Consider the following 19,687-nt stretch of genomic DNA (forward strand, 5'->3'; position numbering starts at 1 on the left):
CATCAGGTGGGATGTCAGGTCCTTGGGGCGTGAAGTCTTTGCCTTTTCGTTTTGTACATAACTGTTTTGGGGGCAAATAAAATGCAAATAGGGATTAAAACCGCAGAATTAATGATTACCGGTGCTGGAAATACTAGCGCTTGATGCAGTGTTTTGATTTTGTTGCCACTGGTACCCACAAAGCAATGCGCGAAAGTCACGTGGTCTGTCTGAGGTCCTTGGGGCGTGAAGTCTTTGGCACTGGTACAACACAGGAGGTTTTCCAGAGATGTGGGACTCTCCCCAGCCTCAGCCTCAGGTTGAAGAGGTGCTCCATCACCCCACACAGTCGGTCTGCGCAGGAAATCCTTTTCAAACATATTTTGAAATGCCTCCGAGTTTTATACACATAAGCGTAACTCGGCGATATTTTATTTTGCCACTTTGTAAAATAATATGGTTTGAATCAGCTAGTGATTGTTTTAAATATTTACGGCTTTAACTTTGAAGATTTTTTTTTTTTACCGGAAATGATGTTGTTGTTGTTGTCAGCCCTGGTCAGCTGACCAGAGTTTTTGAGGCGGTCCATTAAGCGCCAAGGAAAGGCAGAAGCAACAGCGAAGGAGTCCACAGAGAAAGGTACATTTAAAATATCTTTACTTGAGCTACAGTTTGTATGGGTCGAGAAGGTTGCTCACGTTTCTTTTTGCACTTAGCTAGCATCTATTGTTAGGTCGTGTGTAAGTGTTAACGAATAAAAGAGAGCTTTTCGCCATTAACGACCCTTAAAATGAAGAGTGCCAACAAAAGAGCTGAATAATTTTACAATGAACACCGGGAGTCGCAAAAACTGCTGCTAGCAGGATACTTTGTTAAAAGAAGCGGCTCTTTAGTCTGTTTTTACTTACTGTTACTGTTGCTTTTTCGTGGGTAAGCATCACGTGAATATTTGTTCCTCATCAGCACATCACGATTTTAAGATGCAAAGTCAGCTGTGTGCTTCACGCCAGTCGCCTTTAATGACCCGCTTTTTGACGTGATAAAGCCGTGCTAGTTTGAACCTGCTTCCTTTCGTTTGTCTGTTCCTGCCTGCGGTGTTCAAACACTCCAGGCAGCTTCTGTTCTGGTCTCATGAGCGGTCCTGCTTGCATCACTTGCCGCTTATTTTTAGCGTCTTTCATGTGATACTTTACTTTTAAAAAAGAGTAGAGACGCTTTATAAAATTGCCGAAAGCCAGTATCATGGTTCAACAAGAACATGCCCTAATATGATAATTGACATAAATGCTGACTTTTCCTTCTGATGGAGCATTTAGTTGTGGGTTCAAATCCGTAGTTGCAGTGGCCCATTAAGAAATGGCATTGGTCTCCTTTGACAGTCCACAGCAGGTCACGATTGTCTATTTACTGTGAATGTTTACTGACCATACTGTGGTGACAAACACAGGATACTTATATATTTTTTATTTCTTACATGTTATAAAGAAACAGATGTGGAAGATGCAAGACTACCTCCAACACTGAATGAAATTGATCATGTCAGGTGGCTGATTCACCGGAATTTCTGTCAGCGTCAGTGACCTCTCCAGACTATGGGCTCCGAGCAAACGTGGTTGTCTTTTCCCATCTGTGGACAAGTTCTAAGAAAAGTAAGCGTTATAATAACAATATAATGTCAGTTCCTCAGTGAACTGGTTTTGTTCTCATATTTTTCTTCTTCTCCTCCTCCACAGATTTCTGTTTAAAACTTCCTGCATTGGTGCTCTTCACTTTTGCAACCTTCGCTTTGTGAGTGTCCGGCGCGCAGTCTGTGGAAATGGACGGTACAGGACCTGTGCACCCCAGTCTTAACTCATCATATCTTCCTAATGCACTTGGTAACCATGATGAATCTGATGAGGAAGACGAAGAGAGCGAAGACCATAGCCTCTCTGCGTCTCTTCTCCCCCAAAATTCCCCACCACCTTTGGCTGTGCGCTACAGTCCAGAGGACTCGTACTATTTGGTGTACATCATTTTCTTTCTGATGGGCATTGGATCCCTGCTGCCTTGGAACTTCTTCATAACAGCTAAACACTACTGGCTCTATAAACTTAGCAACGACACTCATCACAGCAGCAACGAGGAGCAGCATTCAGACCTCAGTGTGAGTGCTTAACAAAGCGTGATATGCATGTTTTTCACAGGAAGAAACACATCTGGGCAATTCTGCATGCTTGTGACATGAAGCTGTTGCAACCCCGTCTGAGATCATATGACTTGCTGTCTTTTTGCATCTCATTGAAATCCATTGCAGCCTGCTCCCAGGCATTGTGGAATTTGTTCTCACTCATGGTGACACTTGTATGCATTAATGTGTAAGAAAAACATAAAGCAAACTGCCATTAAGTCTTGATTAATTTTTGATTTTGCAAGATAAACACTTGCTTAGACTTGGGGGAAATGGCTATTACAGATTTATTTATTCGTTTCACCCTCCCCTTTCACTTCCTTTTTCTTTTGTGTGTCAGATGCCACATGCATCCATAACTCGCTGCTTTTATTCAAGTGAATACTGATTAAAAATGTTTTCTTTTATCTCTCTGTTCACAGGATTACTTTGAAAGTTATCTGTCCATAGCCTCCACTGTGCCCTCTGTGTTGTGTCTGATCCTCAACTACGTTTTTGTTAACAGGTTAGCTCCCCATACACAGACACACACACACACACACACACACAGGTCAGTCCTCTCTGAGAGTTTTCTGTCTTTCACAGTTCAGCCTTGCTGTTCGGTTACTGGATGATTGGACGGTACAATGTCACATTTGTCCTGTCTAGGTTCTTAAAGGACAGGGCAGCGGTGATCTAATTTATGTTGGAACATTTGATCTAGTGTGTCTCTTCACCCTCTCTCTGGATTTTTGTTCAGCTGTGTTTATTATTGGGGTGGATAATTAAAGGCTAGCTGTGTCACATTAGGCCAGACTGCGTGTGTGTGTGTGTAATAGTTTATAACATGTTTAAACAACACAACAAAAGAAAAAAAAAAAAGAAAAGTAAATCCATTGTGAACGGTCAAATGAGGATACATGTGACTTTTGCATCACTTTCAGCCTCTACACACATTTCTCAGGGAGATGGGTCACTTGACCAGAGGGTTTTACCATGGTAGCCTTGTGGATGGGTTCTGATGAATGGGGCCTTTTTGAGAGAACCTCAAATTTGGGGTGAAATCTGGTCAAGTGAAGTTGCCTTTCTCCCTTGTTGTCTTTGTTGTTTACTTCCAACTCTGATGGTTTCTCCTGCTCATGAACTTGAAAACAGTTACAGTGCTGTGGAAAAGCATTTTTCCCTTCCTGATTTCTTGGGGGTTTTTGGTTGGTTTTTTTTTTGTTTGTTTGTTTGTTTGTTTTTGGCATATTCATCAAATTTACATGTTTCAGATCATCAATATTAGTTTTTACATTCTCATTTCATTTCAACCCCTACACAGTTTCTCAGGGCGATGCATCTCTTGACCAAGGAGGAAACCACTGCTGGCCAAAAACAACACGAAGGCCCGTCTCACATTTTACCAAAAAACATCTTGAAATCTTTTGTGAACTAACTAGACAAAAGTTGAACTTTTTGGAAGGTTTCAGTCCCGCTACATCTGACATTAAACTAACACAGCATTTCATGAAAATAACAACATATCAACAGTCAAACAGTGTAGTGTGATGGTCTCTGGTTGCTTTAGGACCTGGACAGTTTGTTGTAATTGTTGAGACCATGAATTTTTCTCTCCACCTGTAACTGGAAAATGTCCGGTAACTAGTTCAGTCCTGAAGCTCAGGTTCACTTGAGTTATGTAGCAGGATATTGATCCGAAGCACACTAGCAATTAAGTTTGTTTTTTTTTTGTTTATGTTATTTTCCTTTAATTAATATAATAATCATTTACAAACTGTATTATGGATCTTCTTTGATTATCTTTGGACTAATATTAAAATTTTGTTCATCTGAAACATATAAGTGTCATATATGCCCCAAAGAGCTAAAAGATTGGGCTGTTAGAGCGCTGTATGAAGGAAAATGTAAAAGCTGATTTGACATCCATGTTTACTTTTGTAAACCCAATTATGTTAACAGAGCTCAAAGATCTTTCTGCCTAATCCCAGTATGTGTTTGTGTGCATAGGGTGTCTTCAAGAATCCGAATCCTATCATCGCTGTTTGTGATCCTGTTTGTGTTCGCGATGACCACAGCGCTGGTGAAGGTGGACACGTCAAACTACAGGATGGGATTCTTAGTCGTCACACTGGTCAGTGTGGCCGTAGTCAGCGGAGCCTCCAACATCTTCTATGGTAGCATTTTCGGGATCAGTGGCCACTTTCCCATGAGGATCTCTCAGGCCCTCATATCAGGTAGAGATCTTATTCAAGTCAAGTTAGAGATGTCTTTTGTTGACACTGGTGTCTTTTATTAAAGTGCATGCTCACAAATATTTTCTCATGTTTTCAAATCCTGATTATGTGCTGCTTCATGAAGATGATTTCACTGTATGTAGTAACTTCTTACGTCACATTGTACGAGTATAGTTTCAGTTTTCAGTTTTATTTGTCATATGCAAGTTAGCACAGGGTCAACATTGCAATGAAATGTGTTTGACGAGCAGCAGTCACTCAGCGGCATGGTACAGTAGAAGAAAATATAATAAAATAAATAGAAAAATAGTAAAGAGCAAAATATTAGAGAGATGTGGTAAAAGAGGAAAGATGACTAAATATATATGTATCTATAAATATAAATATATGTACACTAGTGATTAAATAAGAATCTTGAAAAGAAATATGACGGGAGGGCAGTTGGGATATTGCGCAGGAATGAGCAGCAGAAAATTACAGTATTGCACTTTTTAAATATAAATATCAATAACAATAAAGTGGCGTGACCAGTGCAGATTAAACGGAGTACTTGTGAAGCCTCCACAAGTACTCTGAGTGCGTCCTGTGGACTGTGTTGTGTGTGTTTAAGTGTTGTGGTTGAGATGTCGTATGGCTTGGTGGTAAAAACTGTTTTTAAATATTGTAGTCCGAGCAGACAGACTCCTGTAACGTCTGCCAGATGGTAACAAGGAGAACAGCTGATGTGCTGGGTGGCTGTGGTCCTTGATGATGCTGTGTGCTTTACGGAGGCATCGCTGGAGATAAATGTCCTGAATGGCAGGAAGCCTCGTGCCAGTGATGTGCTCTGCTGCCTTCACCACCCTCGGTAGTGATTTACGGCTGCTGGCAGAGCAGCTTCCGTACCAAACTGTGATGCAGCTCGTCAGCAAGCTCTCAATTGCACACCTGTAGAAATTTGAGGTGATTCATGGCAAACTTCCTCAGCCTCCTCAGGAAGTAAAGCCGCTGGCGAGCTTTCCTGACAGCAGTGTCTGTGTGAAGGGTCCAGGAGAAGTCCTCGGTGATGTTGACTCCAAGGAATTTGAAGCTGCTGACCCTTTCGACCTTGACACCGTTGATGTGGATGGGCTGGTGTTACCTGACTGGCCGTTTCCGGTAGTCCACTATCATTTATCTAGTTTTGCTGATGTTGAGAGTCAGGTTATTTTCCAGACACCACTCGTACAGTGCCATCACCTCCTCTCTATAGGCCGTCTCAGTCGTTGTCTGTGATGAGGCCTATGATGGTTGTGTCATCCGCAAACTTGATGATGATGTTGGACTCGTGTTTAGCAACACAGTCGTGTGTGAACAGGGAATATAGGAGGGGGCTAAGCACACAACCCTGTGGCGTACCTGTGTTTAGGATGAGTGATGAGGAGGTGTGCTTACCAACTCTCACCACCTGGGGCCTGTTTGTGAGGAAGTTTAGAATCCATCTGCAGATCGGTGTTCCCAGCCCAAGGTCGACGAGCTTCGTGGCAAGTTTTGAGGGGATGATGGTGTTAAATGCCGAGCTGTAGTCGATGAAGAGCATCCTTGCATATGTATTCCCTTTCTCCAGGTGAGTGAGGGTGGTGTGCGTTGCCAGGGCGATGGCATCCTCTGTGGCTCTGTTTGTCCGATAGGCAAACTGAAGAGGGTCCAGTGTGTCAGGGAGGGAGGAGCAGATGTGACCTTTGACCAGCCGCTCCAGGCACTTCATGATGACGGATGTCAGTGCAACAGGACGGTAGTCATTCAGACAGGAGACCACTGATTTTTTGGGAACGGGAATGATGGTGGATGCTTTGAGGGACGTGGGGACCACTGACTGCCTCAGGGAGAGGTTGAAGATGTTGGTGAACACCTCTGCCAGCTCGTCTGCACACACTCTGAGTAGCCGGCCTGGGATGCCGTCCGGTCCTGGAGCTTTGTGAGGATTACCTTTTTAAAGGTCCATCTCACAGCTTCTGTTTTCAGAGTTAAAGTTGCAGCCTCACTGTCCTCCTGAGGGTAGAGGATCTGCTCTCTGTTGTCTGCGTCAAAACGAGCATAGAAGTTGTTAAGCTCGTCTGCGAGAGATGCAGTGGGCTGAACACTGCCCGTGTTATCCTTCTTGTAGTCAGTGATGCAGCGCAGTCCATTCCACAGTCGCCTGGTGTCAAAGCTCCATTTTTGTTCCTGTAGTCCTTTCTGGCCTTTTTTATGGACTTTCGGAGGTCGTACATGGCTGCTTTATATGCATCAGCATCCCCGGAGTTAAAGGCAGAGGTCCGCACTTTTAGCTTGGCGCGAACGTCTTTATTTACCCAGGGTTTCTGATTTGGATATATGCAGACAGTGGTTTTTGTGATGGTATCATCCATGCACTTTCCAATATATCCAATGACCGAGTCTGTGAGTTCATTGATGTTGCCATCAGCTGCATCCACAAATATCTGCCAGTCAGTTGTCTCAAAGCAGTCCTGCAGGACCTCCTCAGCCTCACTGTCCCATTTGTAAATAACCCTGGAAGCTGGATTTTTCCTGTTTCAGTCTTTGTCTGTATGCAGGCAGCAGCAGTATGGAACAATGGTCTGCCTTACCAAAAGCTGGGCGGGGAAGGGGTTTGTAGCACTCTTTGAATGGAGTGTAACAATGGTCCAATGTTTGATCACCTCTTGTGGGGAAGGAGATGTGCTGATAGTATTTGGGGAGAACCTTCTTCACGTTGGCTCTGTTGAAGTCTCCCAGAACCCTTATAGTAAAGATGGCCCCAATTTTTGAGCCCCTTTTTATTATATAACACACTGAATTAAGAATTTGGGATGCTGGATCACTGCCTCTTTTTCTCATTTCCTTTCAGCCTGCTTTCTAATAAAGCTTATAACATTTAAAAAGAAAACAAACAAACAAACAATCAATTTAAAGAGGCAACAATGCAAGACTTTTATCTACTGCACAATACTTAAACCAAGCTCCTTTTCTGCTTCAGGTCAGGCTATGGGAGGTACACTGAGTTCTTTAGCCTCAATAGCGGACCTAGCCATAGCTAAAGATGTGACAAACAGCGCTCTGGTCTATTTCCTCACGGCGGATGTCTTCATTCTGCTTTGCATCATCACATATTTGCTGTTGCCCAGGCTGGCATATTCAAGGTCAGTAGTTCTGGTTTCCATGTGGTTAAATACACCACCAACCACATCTGTATTTTGAATGTACAAATGTGCTCTTGTGTAGTTTATATCATTATTTGTGATTTCACCTGAACCAGTGTTCGTGTCATACACAGGGTGGGTTTAAAAAACCCTCAAAACCATTATAATAAATTAAGATCTGCAATGGGTTCTAAATTAACCTGTGCCAGTCATTTTCTGCATATTGTATTTTTAGTTAATGCATTAAATGCATGTGAAATAAATGTATTTAATGATGAAGCAACTATAAATCAATAATAATAATGAACCTGTTCCAATTCACCATTTTTATTCTTTAGACACTACATGGCATGCAGTAGTCCAGGTGGGATGAGCGAGGATGAAGGTGCTGGAAACAAAACCCCACCTTTGCGACCCATCCTTAAGAAGATTTGGCTGCTCGGACTGAGTGTCTTCTATGTCTTTTCTGTCTCCATCATGGTATTCCCTGCTGTATCCTCAGGAATACAGTCTGTTAACAAGGATAGTGGCAGCCCCTGGACAACCACTTACTTTGTGCCTCTTAGCTGTTTCCTCCTGTACAACGTAGCAGATTTATGTGGCAGAATGGCCACAGCCTGGCTGCAGGTCCCTGGTCCCACAAGTAAAGTCCTGCCTGTGCTGGTGCTGTGTCGCTCCGTTATGGTACCACTCCTCATGCTCTGTAACTACCAGCCAAGGGATCACCTCCTTACAGTAGTGTTCAATCATGATGCGTATCCGGTGCTCTTTAACTGCCTGCTGGGTCTCTCTAATGGCTACTTAGGCACACTGCCAATGATCTACGGCCCAAAGGTGGTACATCGAGAGCTGGCAGAGGCCACAGGAGTGATCATGTCTTTCTTTCTCGCTCTGGGACTGGCTGTTGGATCTGCATTGTCTGTGCTCATCGTGCACTATATCTGATCAGGCTGGTACACAGTAACCTGGTCATGTTCAGGTGAATCAGAACTGCAGCATGCACCAGTAAAGTCAGGTATCGGCTCAGGGTTAGTTGCCAATAAGCTTTTCACTTGACCAACATGCCTTAATTTCTTTATACCTCGCATTAATATGTTTACATTTATGAAGTGATTTGTAATCACTGCTATCTATAAGAAACAGATTTTAAAATTTTTAAAAATCAGATGACAATTTTGGAGTACTCAGTAAATTGTAAAAATGATATTTTATTTTATTTTATTTTTTTTTTAAATAAGGCTTTTGGTGAAAACACTTGGTTAAAGGATTTCGAACATGTGGCTTGATCCTGTCTACCTGCTATAAACCTCGACACATCTTGATGAACAGTTTAAAAAAACAAATCTACATGCTGTGGTTTGCTGTACTACATTACTACTGGCTGTATTGATGGACAACAAATAAAACTCTGGGAGAGGTTTTGTGTGAGGATCATTATTTTTTAATACAAGTACACCATTGTCTTGTCAGACACAGTTCCATACTTTCCTCGCAGCTTCTTTAATCTGAATCTCTAGCATTTTTTTCAGGTTGCAGCAGACAGCACACAAAGCTTTAGAGCAGAGCTGATCGAGTGCAGCAGCAAAGAATAGGCCCAGCAAAGACTCAAACACCCACTGGATGGTGTGTATATTGGACTTTATTTGTATTGCTATGACGTTTTACACATTTTCCTACTAATAAATACTATTTTTTATCATGTAGAAAAACAGACTGAAATTGGACTCTTAAAGATATCTCAGCAATTAAATGTGTGAGCATCTTTTTACAGGTTCAGTCCACACAACACCATCTAATAATCAGAAGGTTGGTGTTTTCATCCGTAGCTGCTCCAGTCTGCATGCCAAATTTCCTTGGGCAAGATACTAAATGTCACTTTGATGGGTGGATCCACTGGAGTGTGAACATTAGAAAGCATTAAAAGTAAAGGACTTGTATAAATGAGGAATGCTGTGTGAAGATTTGGGTGCTAAGGCTGAGTAGAAAAGCGCTATACAAGAACCAGTCCTTTCACCATAGTAAGTTTGAGGGAAATTCCAGTCACAATACAAGGAAAAAAACAAAAACAAATAGATTGGGAATCGCTTTATTTGTTAAAAAGTTTGCACTGTAACAATTACCTCAGCGTTTCAAGCAGACATTTAATTCTGAGAAGTTTAGTGCATTAGAAGCACACAGGTTTACAAAACAGTTAAAGAGTGAACTCAAATTACACTGATTAACCTCCAGTGTTAGCTCATAAAAACAAAATCTCTACAAAATATTTTTCAGAGAAATTTATTACTGCAGATTTACAGATCAACTAATGAACTGAATCATTTGTATTTGCAAAGAGTACTACCACAGAGAAGAAAGCAAATGTGAAAATTGTGTTCTTATTTTCACCTCTCCCAGTAAAAGAAAAACCAAGTGCAACTCAAACGATGCCAAGTTTGAAAAGCAGACAGTGAAGCAATTGTGTGCCACTATACATGTAATTACTCCCCCCTGCCCAATAATCCAATACTTTGTTGGAGGGGGGAAAAGAAGAAAACACTAGTCCCTTTCCACCATAACATCATTTAAAATATCAAAGTTAATTTAAACACAAAAATGAACAGTGGGATGCAGCACTAGAGTATTTCTGTTTAATTCCCTACAGGTCAGTTTGTATGGGTCGTCCTCTATACCCACACATGGCGTTGGCAATGAGCCACGGCCTGAAAGACAAAAACAAGTGGTTGGAGAGATGTATTAGAGTAAGGTTGAGCTTAAACAGTTTACAATCAGTTCCAGTGGCATTTTGACACCAAATGGTTAATAAGATACCCAAAAATATGTTCAATCAAATTTCAAACTACTCACATTGCACTGTTGTGCGGTCTCCATGTTCTTGCACCAGAATGAAGGTCCCCAGCTGCACCGCTCTGTCCCCAGCAGTCTGTGTGCAGCACCAGGGCAAGCTCCCAATTTCTAGAACACACGCAAAAAAAACAACAACCCTCAGACGTTAAAAACTAAGCTGCAGGTATGCAGTTTAAGCCATAACAATCTCATTTACTGCTAATGACCAAAAATGTATACATTTCAGCATTCGATGTAAGCTGTATGGTTTTTGGAGTTAAAAACATTCCTATTTCAGCGTTTAATCATTTAAAGTCCAGTGAAACATACTACCAGTTAACTTTATCATTTTGAAATAAGTAATCCTTTTACCATGCACACAAAGTCTGGGTCAAGCATCTCGAGCAGCAGCTGGACAAGAATTGGCTCATACTGTTGGACCAACTGGTCACACTGTTGGACAAACCACAGTTAAAATGTAAGGGTGTCACATGAGGACAGGTAAAAGAGTTCCACAAGATTAATTAGCACATCTACTCACCTCAGTCTTGTAAGAGTCAGGCAGAAAGTTGCATACTTTTCTCACAGCTTCCTCAATCTCAGCCTCTGTTGCATTCTTCTCCAGGATGCCGTCGATGTAACTGACTGCAGCTTTACACACCTCACAGTAGCCTCCGACCTTAAAGCGGGGCTTGTCAAGTGCAACTGTGAAACAGTTTTAGGAGTGATTATCCATCCATGTATTTAAATGCTTAAATGTTTAGCCCTGCAACAGCCTGGCAATCTGTCCAGCGCTGCCTCTTGCCTTAGGGTAGCTAGGATAGGCTCCAGCTAGCTAAAGCACAATGTACATCTGCATAGAGCGTGCTCTGAAGACTAAGAACTTACCAACATATGCACGTCCTTGACCATTGCAAAGTCCCAGCACTGTGCAGACAGTTTTGGGATCAGCCTCCTGCACAAGCAGATCAATGATAGCCTGACCATATGTCTCAATCAGATCCTTGCACTGGGAACTCAAAGAGGAGGGCAGGATTGAGCACACTTGCTCCACAGCGTGAATAATCTCCTCCTGCACAGGACAGACAGGTTAGTCGGTCAGCAGAGCAAACCACACCAGTATTATGTTGGCAGCAGTTTGTAGCTTTTTTTTATGATCATACTGGACATATTAAGTGTTACACAGCCCACCTCTGTAGAATGTTGCTGCACCATGCTCTCCAACTGTTTCATCACATACTCGCAGATGGTACAGGTTGGGGAATCACGGACACGGACCATGGGCTGGACACAGGGTATGGCTCATTAGCATGTGCAATATACTGCTATACGACCAGGCTTTAATTATCTTTTTTTTTTAAATAAAATAAATATCAAATACAAAAATCACGATTAACCACTGTACACTATCCAACATACTATACCTTGCCAGACGTTTCTGCAGCAGAGTCTACCTTAGTGGCAGGGAAAAGCTTGGCGGCAGGGAAAACCTTGGCGGCGGGCACAGTCTTAGCGGCCTGAAGTGTCATCATGGGAATGGATTTCTTCGTTCCAGCACAAAAGCCAGCAAAGGCACAGATTTCTCTGGGTTGCTGAGGAAGGAAGCAACACAATTACTCAGGATTAAAAGCCAAAGTTTTTGTTTTGTTTTGGTAAGTAATTTAAAGTAAAGTTTCATGCTTATAGCATAAAAATTCCACATTGCCACCCATGCAATATGCAGGAGTTTTTATGCACATACACCTACTACATCTTTGTTTTACCAGCACACACACACACTGCAACACACACACACTCATGGTGACACAAACTGTCATTTCAGGTGCAGCATGAAGAACCAGGAAAGACCGGTGCACCTCATAGCTGACTTGATTCTTTAAACTAACATAACCTAGGCACATATCACAAGAACCAAGTAAAGTGCATGCTCTGACTGTGGCCCTACTCCATAGTGTTCAAACAGGCACCAAAGTGTCAGGTCATTAACCAAACAAGCCCAGTGTTCAAAAAAAGTATAATTAGACCATCATTCGCACGTGTCTCAAGAGCTAAGGGTTAAAAGGCTACAGGCTGAACACAGAATGACCTACCTGTTCCTGGGGAGCAGCATACAAAACCCAGAGTAGGAGAAAACAGAGCAAAAAGACATGAATGGAGAGGAGAAAAGTAACAAAGGAACACAGGCGAAAACAAACAAAGTAAGAAGATAAAATTTGAAAGGAGAACAAGCGAACATGACCAAGTTTAAGTCAGCAGGCCAGGTGGTGCTGTTCTACAAAAATGTCTTGCTGCATTTGCTTCTAAGCTTAAGTACTACAATGAAATAACTATTAAAGCCACATTGTAGCTTCAAAAAGTCAAACAGAAGGTTAAAGCACATCATCAAAAGGAACCAGAAGACTCACCATAGACATGAGCTGCTGAACAACCAGGGTTCCATACTGGCTAACATATTGCTTACACTGCAAAGACAGAAGTATAGGTATTAGAAAAGCTTTGTTTTTCTCCCTCCTGGGTGTGGTGAAGAAACCCACACGTGGGATATTTACCTGGTCAGCCAAGCCTGGCCCCAGCATATCACACTGCTTCTCAATATTCTCAATGAGAGAGTCGATAAATGAAGAATTGGCTTTGGCCTCTGCCTGAGCATCAGTCAGCAGTTTGATGCAGTCCTCGCACACCGTATCACTTTCCTACAAAGAAGACAGGCAAGTTTCAGTGCCAAATAAAGAGTACACTTAACAGCAGGTGTTGAGGACATTTCAAGCTTACCTGCTTTGGAGACTCTTGTTTGGGAGCCTCCTCTTTGTGGTTCTCCAGAGGATAAAGGAGCCCGGGCACATTGAAGAGGAAGGGAGACACTTGCTGGGAAAGGTCAACTTGAGGTATTTCATTGGACAAGAGCTGCTGCTGGGCCTGAACCTTAGCCAGGGCTGCCTGCTGTGACTGACAGAGTCCCATGGCTCCACACACCACGCCAGGATCATCCTAATAAACACAACTTCATATTACTTTCAATACCTTCCCCATTTTAAACTCCCTTTGACCAAAACACTTTGCTTCCACACACATTAGCCTAAAGAGAAGTGAAATCCTTTAAGTCGACTGTGCTTAAAAAAAAAAAAAGAAAAAAAAAAGCCTGCATTTCCTGTGCGAACAAACTGGTTTAGTAAATACTAAATGGATTCTCCTTTCCCCCCCCAAGAATGTTGTAGCAGGTGTGCGTTAAGACAACTATACTAAATGCTCCTAGTCATGGGTTTAGTATTGCACAATGACTACTCTGTTCCCATTTTGAGTTAAAACTCATTTCCCCATCAATAGCCCTTTTTAAGCTGGGTGCACTCTTGTCACACAACCACTTGTGTTTCCCTTTAGAAAGAAAGAACTAACAGATGGGGTATTTACTTACAGTCCTAATAAGAGCAGAATGATAAATGCACAGACAAAGCAAACGATGTTTAAAAGAATCTATGGGTTATATTTGAAAGCATTCAATATGGTTCAAAATGTAAACCTTATGACAGTATAACTCTAAGGCAAACTCAATAATGAATGTTTTTTTTGTCCAAATGCTAAAAGCCCGGATGGCTGCCTATATTTAAAGTGAAAGCTTGCACAAACAGATTCAAGAAGCTCACCAGTTCTCCCACGATGATTCCCATGAGAATGGGGAAGTAGTCATCCACCCTCTCTTTGCACTCTTTACTCAAATCTTGATCAGGGATGAGTTGGCAGGCCTTCTCCAGGTACCCTAGGACCTCAGCCTGCAGTCACAGAAATATGCAAATACCAATGTTTAAATCTTAGTGTGGTTGCAGGAAACTCTTATTTAAAAAAAAAAAAAACAAAAACAAAAAAAACCCAAGTTGTGGATCTTTTGGCCTTACCTCAGTGGCATTCTCCTTCAGTACTTGCCCAACCACAGTCAGAACCTCTTTACACAGCTCACATGGCACAGATTTCTGAAACCAGAGTATTGAGTGTGTAAATAAAAAGCTGCTAAAAATGTTTTAAGTAAACCAAAGATCCCAATACAAAAAAAATAAATTCATGTTTGCCTAACTACACATTTCAATGTAGGAGAAAGCAGAACAGAACAGTTTGCCATTTGGGGAATTAAAAAAATATATATACACAGGTCACTCACCATCTGGGGCTTGTTCCACACATTCTGCTGGCAGTGAGTCACAGCTCCACACAGAGATGCAGTTTTCACATTGTTACACCAGTAGGGGGGGCCACGAGCACACTGCTCAGTGCCCAGCAGAGGAGTTGCCACCGCTGTGAAGAGGACAAAGAGTCATGCTTTGACAGACAATTTATACTTTTGTGTTAAATCATCACCTCAAACCAAGGAATACTGATGATAGCAGCAACATGAGTGCTCACGAATGTAAGCAAATTCCTGGACGGAGATAACTTTAGCTATCAGAATGGACGTGAAGGAATGTACAAAGAAGTGGAAGAACTTGAGGGACAAATATATTTGCCTCTGTGGTGAAAGGATAAAAAAATAGGACTACAATAAAGAGTGGGGACTCTGGGGCAAAAAAAAAAAAAAAGAAATATATTATAATATAAATATATATTTGGTGTCAGCCATGACACCAAATATAAGACTAGGACAACCTCTGACAGGCAACAGTGTCAGACACCACTTACATAGGTTACATCTTAAACCTTTACAGAGATTCACTGCAGAAATCTAAAGCAGCAGTTACAGAGAGATCAAAAAGCAATCTCATAACAAAATCATATTCCTCGGCAAGTTCACCACTGCTGTATATGACAGCAATGGAAACCGATACATTTGTTTTTCAGGGTTGTCATTTTCTTATTTTATGTTATACTTCAACTATGTTTAAAGTTTTAAAATAGGCTAAACTAGCTCGATTAGACCAAAAATACAAAGTATGACTTTATCAAACAGGACTTCATACCACAGAAAGGAAATTCAAGGCCAACTTCCTCAACTGAAAGTATGATTTCAATAAGACACTGCCCTGCAGGTTGAATTTTACACAACTCTGTAAAGATGACTGACAAAAGGTCAGCTGTTAACCATGTCGGCTGAGTTCTAAGAGGTTTTTCAGAAAGTAGTGAGGGGTTTTTTGTTGTCGTGTTTTGTCGTGTGTTTCTATGTTTTGTCTGTGTTTCAGCACCCTTGTCTCTCCATACTAATAAAGCTCACTTAAAACCAAGATAATTTACAAATCACTGAGGATTGTGGGTACCCAGCTATACCCAGCTATACTTTGCTAAGGTTTATGACCATTAATGGGGGGGGGGGCTAAAACCCTATTAGCATGTCTATCTCTGGCATGACCACATCAGGGGAATTTAATTGCTCACTCGTGCATCACAATTGCAGAAGTAAGAATCGGGGGAGGTGGGTGAGGGGTTGTGTGTATAGCTCAATGCAAAAAAGAAGCCTTTACTGTTCTTCATGTTTGCTGAAGTGAAAAAGTGATGCAGGAAGCCGTGTTTTGCATGCAGTGTTTCCTGTTTTGCCCATTAATGGTTTTGAAATGAAGATCCAAACTATCTGCATGTCACAAAACCTACATTTGAAAAATCGTGACAAACTAAAAGTAAGCTTACACTCACTGATTATTGGATTTCAAGGCCAGTGAGCAGACTTGAGTGATAACGGCCAAGAATGAGCAACGAAGGACAGGCTGAACCAGCAAACCTTCAATCACCAGCTACAGTGTATGCAGGGTCACATGCTTTTTATACAAAATGACAAGCTGTTCTGACGCAGACAACAATAGAAACTGCCTGTTCTGCATTTTATGGCAAGAAAAAGTTTTACAGTAAGTCAACAAATTCTGTGTGACCTAAAAGCCTACATTTGGGTTTCTATAAAGTCAAGAAAAGAAAGAAAGAAAGAAAACAACAGAAAAACACTTGAGGTGAGTAATCACGATCACATGACCCAGTAAAGCACAACAGGCTTTAAGCAGGATTCAGATTGGATTTTGCAATATCAGCATGTAACCTGTGGTATAAACCTGTTTAATGAGACAGGCTACACTGTTTTTGTGATCCAAACCACCAACTATCAGCAGAAAGTACACGACACATGTTAAACAATATGACTAAGCCCAAAACATGTGACATGCGGGAGTAGGAATGCCAATGCAGGAATGTGGATGTAAAACACTAAAGTTAGGTTTCACCCAGAAATTCAGGTGAAACTAAGCAGTAACTAAAGCAAAGAAGTCTGTGTGTGAATAAAACAGCCCTGCCAATGGTCAGTAAGGAAACCAGGCTTCTGTCATGATAGTCCATAGTCCAAATGGCACATTTGGTTTCATTGCAGAAATAAACGGTTGGTATTGGTGACAGTTTTATCACAATATAAGGATAAACCCATGAACACGACTCAAAGTGAAGCACAAGTATAGGTCCCGTTCCAAAATCCCCTAAAAGAAACAAGGACTGAAAAGAAAGTTTCAAATTCAACATTTCGGTGTGGGTGAAACGAAAGTGTTGCTTTAGTAGATCAAACGTAAACTTCCCCTTCAACATTACCAGTAGTCAACAAAGCACCAGATACTGTACATAGCCTGGGCTAAACAGGGGTCTACAACAGTTAACTGACTGATCGGTTTTCTATTGTAGTGTTCTACCATATTTATACACGTAAACGCTATTTTAGGTAACTGATGTAGCAACGTTAGTTAGCTGAAATAGCTAGTTAGCATTAGCTGAAAAGCTTGAGTTAGCACAGCTAAGGCCAACGGTAAAACAATAAACTTCAAAGTCACGCGGTTAAAGATTCACTTGACATCGCTTTAAATAGGTCTATAAAACTTGTAGAATATCATTTATATATTCATATTATATATTTCAGTATATAATATATACTGAAAACAAAATCCCAGGTTACTTTATTAACAAAGAAATAAAAAACAATTCCCGGTATACGCTTCCGCCTATTGATGTTAAAACGCACATAGTTACACAACCAAAATCTGTCGAAATCAGGTCACCTATAGTGTTAAAAAAAACGCACACACACACGCACACACATTATTTGTCTACTTCTGTTAATACTACCTGAGGACACCAAAAGAAGAGTTAGGAGCAGCATGACTGCGCTGTTTTCCGAGCCCTGTGTTTGTGTTGGTTGTCGGGGAGGATTGACTGGAGAAGGGCGAGCACTGCAATGCAGAGCGCGAGGGTGTTGATGCCTTTATGGTTCACGGTCAGCTGATCGAAACATGTGACTCTCAGCCTACCGTCATAGTACCTCGAAACGCCGATTGGGGGGTTGTTTTGTTTTGTTGTTGTTTTTAATTCAAACACACTTGTGAGCAACCAGAACTTTTGACTAAACAGATTTTTAAGTAGTTGTAATATTTGTACAGATATCTAGGGGAAATGCATAGTTTCTACAGTGAGGGCTCCGTGGTGGGCCAAGAAAGTAAACAACAATTTTTAGTTAATAAAGAATTTGAAGTTGAAAGTTAATCAAATAAATACATTTAGTTTTCATTGTTGAAATGTGGACAGAATATCGAGTAATCAAAATGTATGCATTTAAATTCTACATAAGAATTCCCCTCTTACCCCTATGGGCGGGCCTATCGTTCAAGCTTTGGTCCTCTAGCAAAGGTCTGGGAGCTTGAGGGTCTTGCGCTCTTCTGGACGGAGATCTTGGATGTTGTTCCTGGAATCTGCTGGAGCCACTCGCCTAGCTTGCGTGTCACTGCACCGAGCACTCCAATGCTGTCATTAGGTAAAACTACATCTATCACTGTAGCCATCTTCTTCTGCTTGTCTAACACTACAATGTCTGGTTGGTTAGCCATCACCAGTTTGTATCTGGAAGTCCCACAGCATCTTGGCTTGGTCATTCTCAACCACCCTAGTGGGTGTGTCCCATCTTGACCTCAGCACTTCCACGCCATACTCGGCACAGATGTTCCTGTATACAATGTCAGCCACTTGGTTATGGTGTTCCATGTATGCCCAGCCTGCTAGCATCTTACAGTCTATAATTATGTGCTATTACTTTTTTGTTTATTATATTTATATTATACAGTTGGATGCAAAAGTTTGGGCAACCTTGTTAATAGTCATTATTTTGCTGTATAAATCGTTGGTTGTTACAATAAAAATGTCAGTTAAATATATCATATGGGAGACACACACAGTGATATCTTATTAGTGAAATGACGTTTATTGGATTTATAGAAAGTGTGCAATAATTGTTTAAACAAAATCAGGCAGGTGCATAAATTTGGGCACTGTTGTCATTTTATTGATTCCAAAACCTTTAGAACTAATCATTGGAACTCAAATTGGCTTGGTAAGCTCAGTGACCCCTGACCTAAATACACAGGTGAATCCAATAATGAGAACGAGTATTTAAGGAGGTCAATTTTAAGTTTCCCTCCTCTTTTAACTTTCTCTGAAGAGTAGCAACATGGGGGTCTCAAAACAACTCTCAAATGACCTGAAGACAAAGATTGTTCACCATCATGGTTCAGGGTGAGGATACAGAAAGCTGTCTCAGAGATTTAAGCTGTCTGTTTCAACAGTTTGGAACATATTGAGAAAATGGAAGACCACAGGCTCAGTTCAAGTTAAGGCTCGAAGTGGCAGACCAAGAAAAATCTCGGATAGACAGAAGCAACGAATGGTGAGAACAGTCAGTCAACCCACAGACCAGCACCAAAGACCTACAACAGCATCTTGCAGCAGATGGAGTCACTGTGCATCATTTAACCATTCGGCGTACTTTACACAAGAAGATGCTGTATGCTAGTGTGATGCAGAGGAAGCCTTTTCTCTGCCCACAGCACAAACAGAGCCGCTTGAGGTATGCTAAAGCAAATTTGAACAAGCCAGCTTCATTCTGGAATAAGGTGCTGTGGACTGATGAAAGTAAAATTGAGTTATTTGGGCATAACAAGGGGCGTTATGCATGGAGGAAAAAGAACTCAGCATTCAAAGTAAAACACCTGCTACCTACAGTAAAATACGGTGGTGGTTCCATCATGCTGTGGGGCTGTGTGGCCAGTGCAGAGACTGGAAATCTTGTCAAAGTTGAGAGACACATGGATTCCACTCAGTATCAGCAGATTCTGGAGACCAATGTCCAGGAATCAGTGACAAAGCTGAAGCTGCGCCAGGGCTGGATCTTTCAACAAGACAACGACCCGAAACACTTCTCAAAATCTACTAAGGCATTCATGCAGAGGAACAAGTACAATGTTCTAGAATGACCATTTCAGTCCCCAGACCTGAATATTATTGAAAATCTGTGGTGTGAGTTAAAAAGAGCTGTCCATGTTCGAAAGCCATCGGACCTGAATTAACTAGCAATGCTTTGTAAGGAGGAA

At 41.5% G+C, this 19,687-nt stretch overlaps 2 protein-coding genes across 3 annotated transcripts; one reads left to right on the forward strand and one right to left on the reverse strand.

The window, feature by feature from the left end:
* Positions 1 to 515: 515 nt before the first annotated feature.
* Positions 516 to 8,924, forward strand: slc29a3 (solute carrier family 29 member 3). The gene is made up of 7 exons (XM_005915406.2): positions 516 to 618; positions 1,465 to 1,628; positions 1,713 to 2,125; positions 2,572 to 2,654; positions 4,139 to 4,365; positions 7,343 to 7,505; positions 7,844 to 8,924. The coding sequence occupies exons 3-7, from the start codon at positions 1,796 to 1,798 to the stop codon at positions 8,448 to 8,450; spliced, it is 1,410 nt and encodes a 469-aa protein (XP_005915468.1). The 5' UTR covers positions 516 to 618; positions 1,465 to 1,628; positions 1,713 to 1,795; the 3' UTR covers positions 8,451 to 8,924.
* Positions 8,925 to 9,575: 651 nt separating this feature from the next.
* Positions 9,576 to 17,548, reverse strand: LOC102291177 (prosaposin). 2 transcript variants are annotated; one of them, XM_005915407.3, is made up of 15 exons: positions 17,397 to 17,548; positions 14,479 to 14,612; positions 14,219 to 14,293; positions 13,970 to 14,095; positions 13,101 to 13,316; positions 12,878 to 13,021; positions 12,734 to 12,790; positions 12,419 to 12,424; positions 11,753 to 11,920; positions 11,520 to 11,612; positions 11,217 to 11,400; positions 10,870 to 11,033; positions 10,701 to 10,781; positions 10,350 to 10,457; positions 9,576 to 10,204 (listed from the first exon to the last, which is right to left on the reverse strand). In XM_005915407.3, exons 1-15 carry the CDS (start codon positions 17,428 to 17,430, stop codon positions 10,169 to 10,171), a joined length of 1,626 nt encoding a protein of 541 aa, XP_005915469.1. In that variant the 5' UTR covers positions 17,431 to 17,548; the 3' UTR covers positions 9,576 to 10,168. The 2 variants fall into 2 exon arrangements, with proteins under 2 accessions (XP_005915469.1, XP_005915470.1); XM_005915408.3 differs by lacking the exon at positions 12,419 to 12,424.
* Between the last annotated feature and the right edge of the window lie 2,139 nt (positions 17,549 to 19,687).

The sequence above is a fragment of the Haplochromis burtoni genome, unplaced genomic scaffold (assembly GCF_018398535.1).
Source record: "Haplochromis burtoni strain Fernald_Lab_line unplaced genomic scaffold, NCSU_Asbu1 Contig_12, whole genome shotgun sequence".
Classification (NCBI taxonomy): domain Eukaryota; kingdom Metazoa; phylum Chordata; class Actinopteri; order Cichliformes; family Cichlidae; genus Haplochromis; species Haplochromis burtoni.